Below are 459 nucleotides of genomic sequence, written 5' to 3'. Positions count from 1 at the left end.
TGTCGATATTCCGAAAGACATAACCGCACCGCATATCAAAATCCCTTACGAATACCCAAAAACGGTCGCGATGCGCTCGTACAACCCGAATGTCAAAGGCCACCCGCGACAGATTAAACGCGCGGTTAATTTATTACTCGGCGCGAAGCGGCCAATGATTTATAGCGGTGGCGGCGTCATTATGTCGAATGCATCGGAGGAACTACGCCAGTTTGTACGTAAGCTTGGCTATCCGATCACGCAAACACTCATGGGCCTCGGTGCTTTTCCTGGCACCGACCCGCAGTTTATCGGCATGCTCGGCATGCACGGCACTTATGAAGCCAATATGGCCATGCATGACTGCGATGTACTCATCGCCATTGGTGCGCGCTTCGATGATCGCATCACCGGCACTACCAATACTTTCTGTCCTTATGCTCAAATCATTCATATCGATATTGATCCAGCATCGATCTC

At 50.5% G+C, this 459-nt stretch overlaps 1 protein-coding gene across 1 annotated transcript; it reads left to right on the top strand.

Moving 5' to 3' along the window:
- Positions 1-70: 70 nt before the first annotated feature.
- Positions 71-392, top strand: LOC106820572 (acetolactate synthase large subunit-like; the record flags this gene model as incomplete). The annotated part of the gene is made up of 1 exon (XM_014825081.1): positions 71-392. A coding segment is annotated over exon 1 (322 nt), but the record flags the coding sequence as incomplete, so codon positions are not given.
- Positions 393-459: the final 67 nt, after the last annotated feature.

Source organism: Priapulus caudatus, unplaced genomic scaffold (assembly GCF_000485595.1).
Source record: "Priapulus caudatus unplaced genomic scaffold, Priapulus_caudatus-5.0.1 Scaffold24603, whole genome shotgun sequence".
NCBI classification, from domain to species: Eukaryota; Metazoa; Priapulida; class Priapulimorpha; order Priapulimorphida; family Priapulidae; genus Priapulus; species Priapulus caudatus.
The sequence above is the reverse complement of the archived record's forward strand: the minus strand, read 5'-3'. Positions and strand labels throughout refer to the sequence as shown.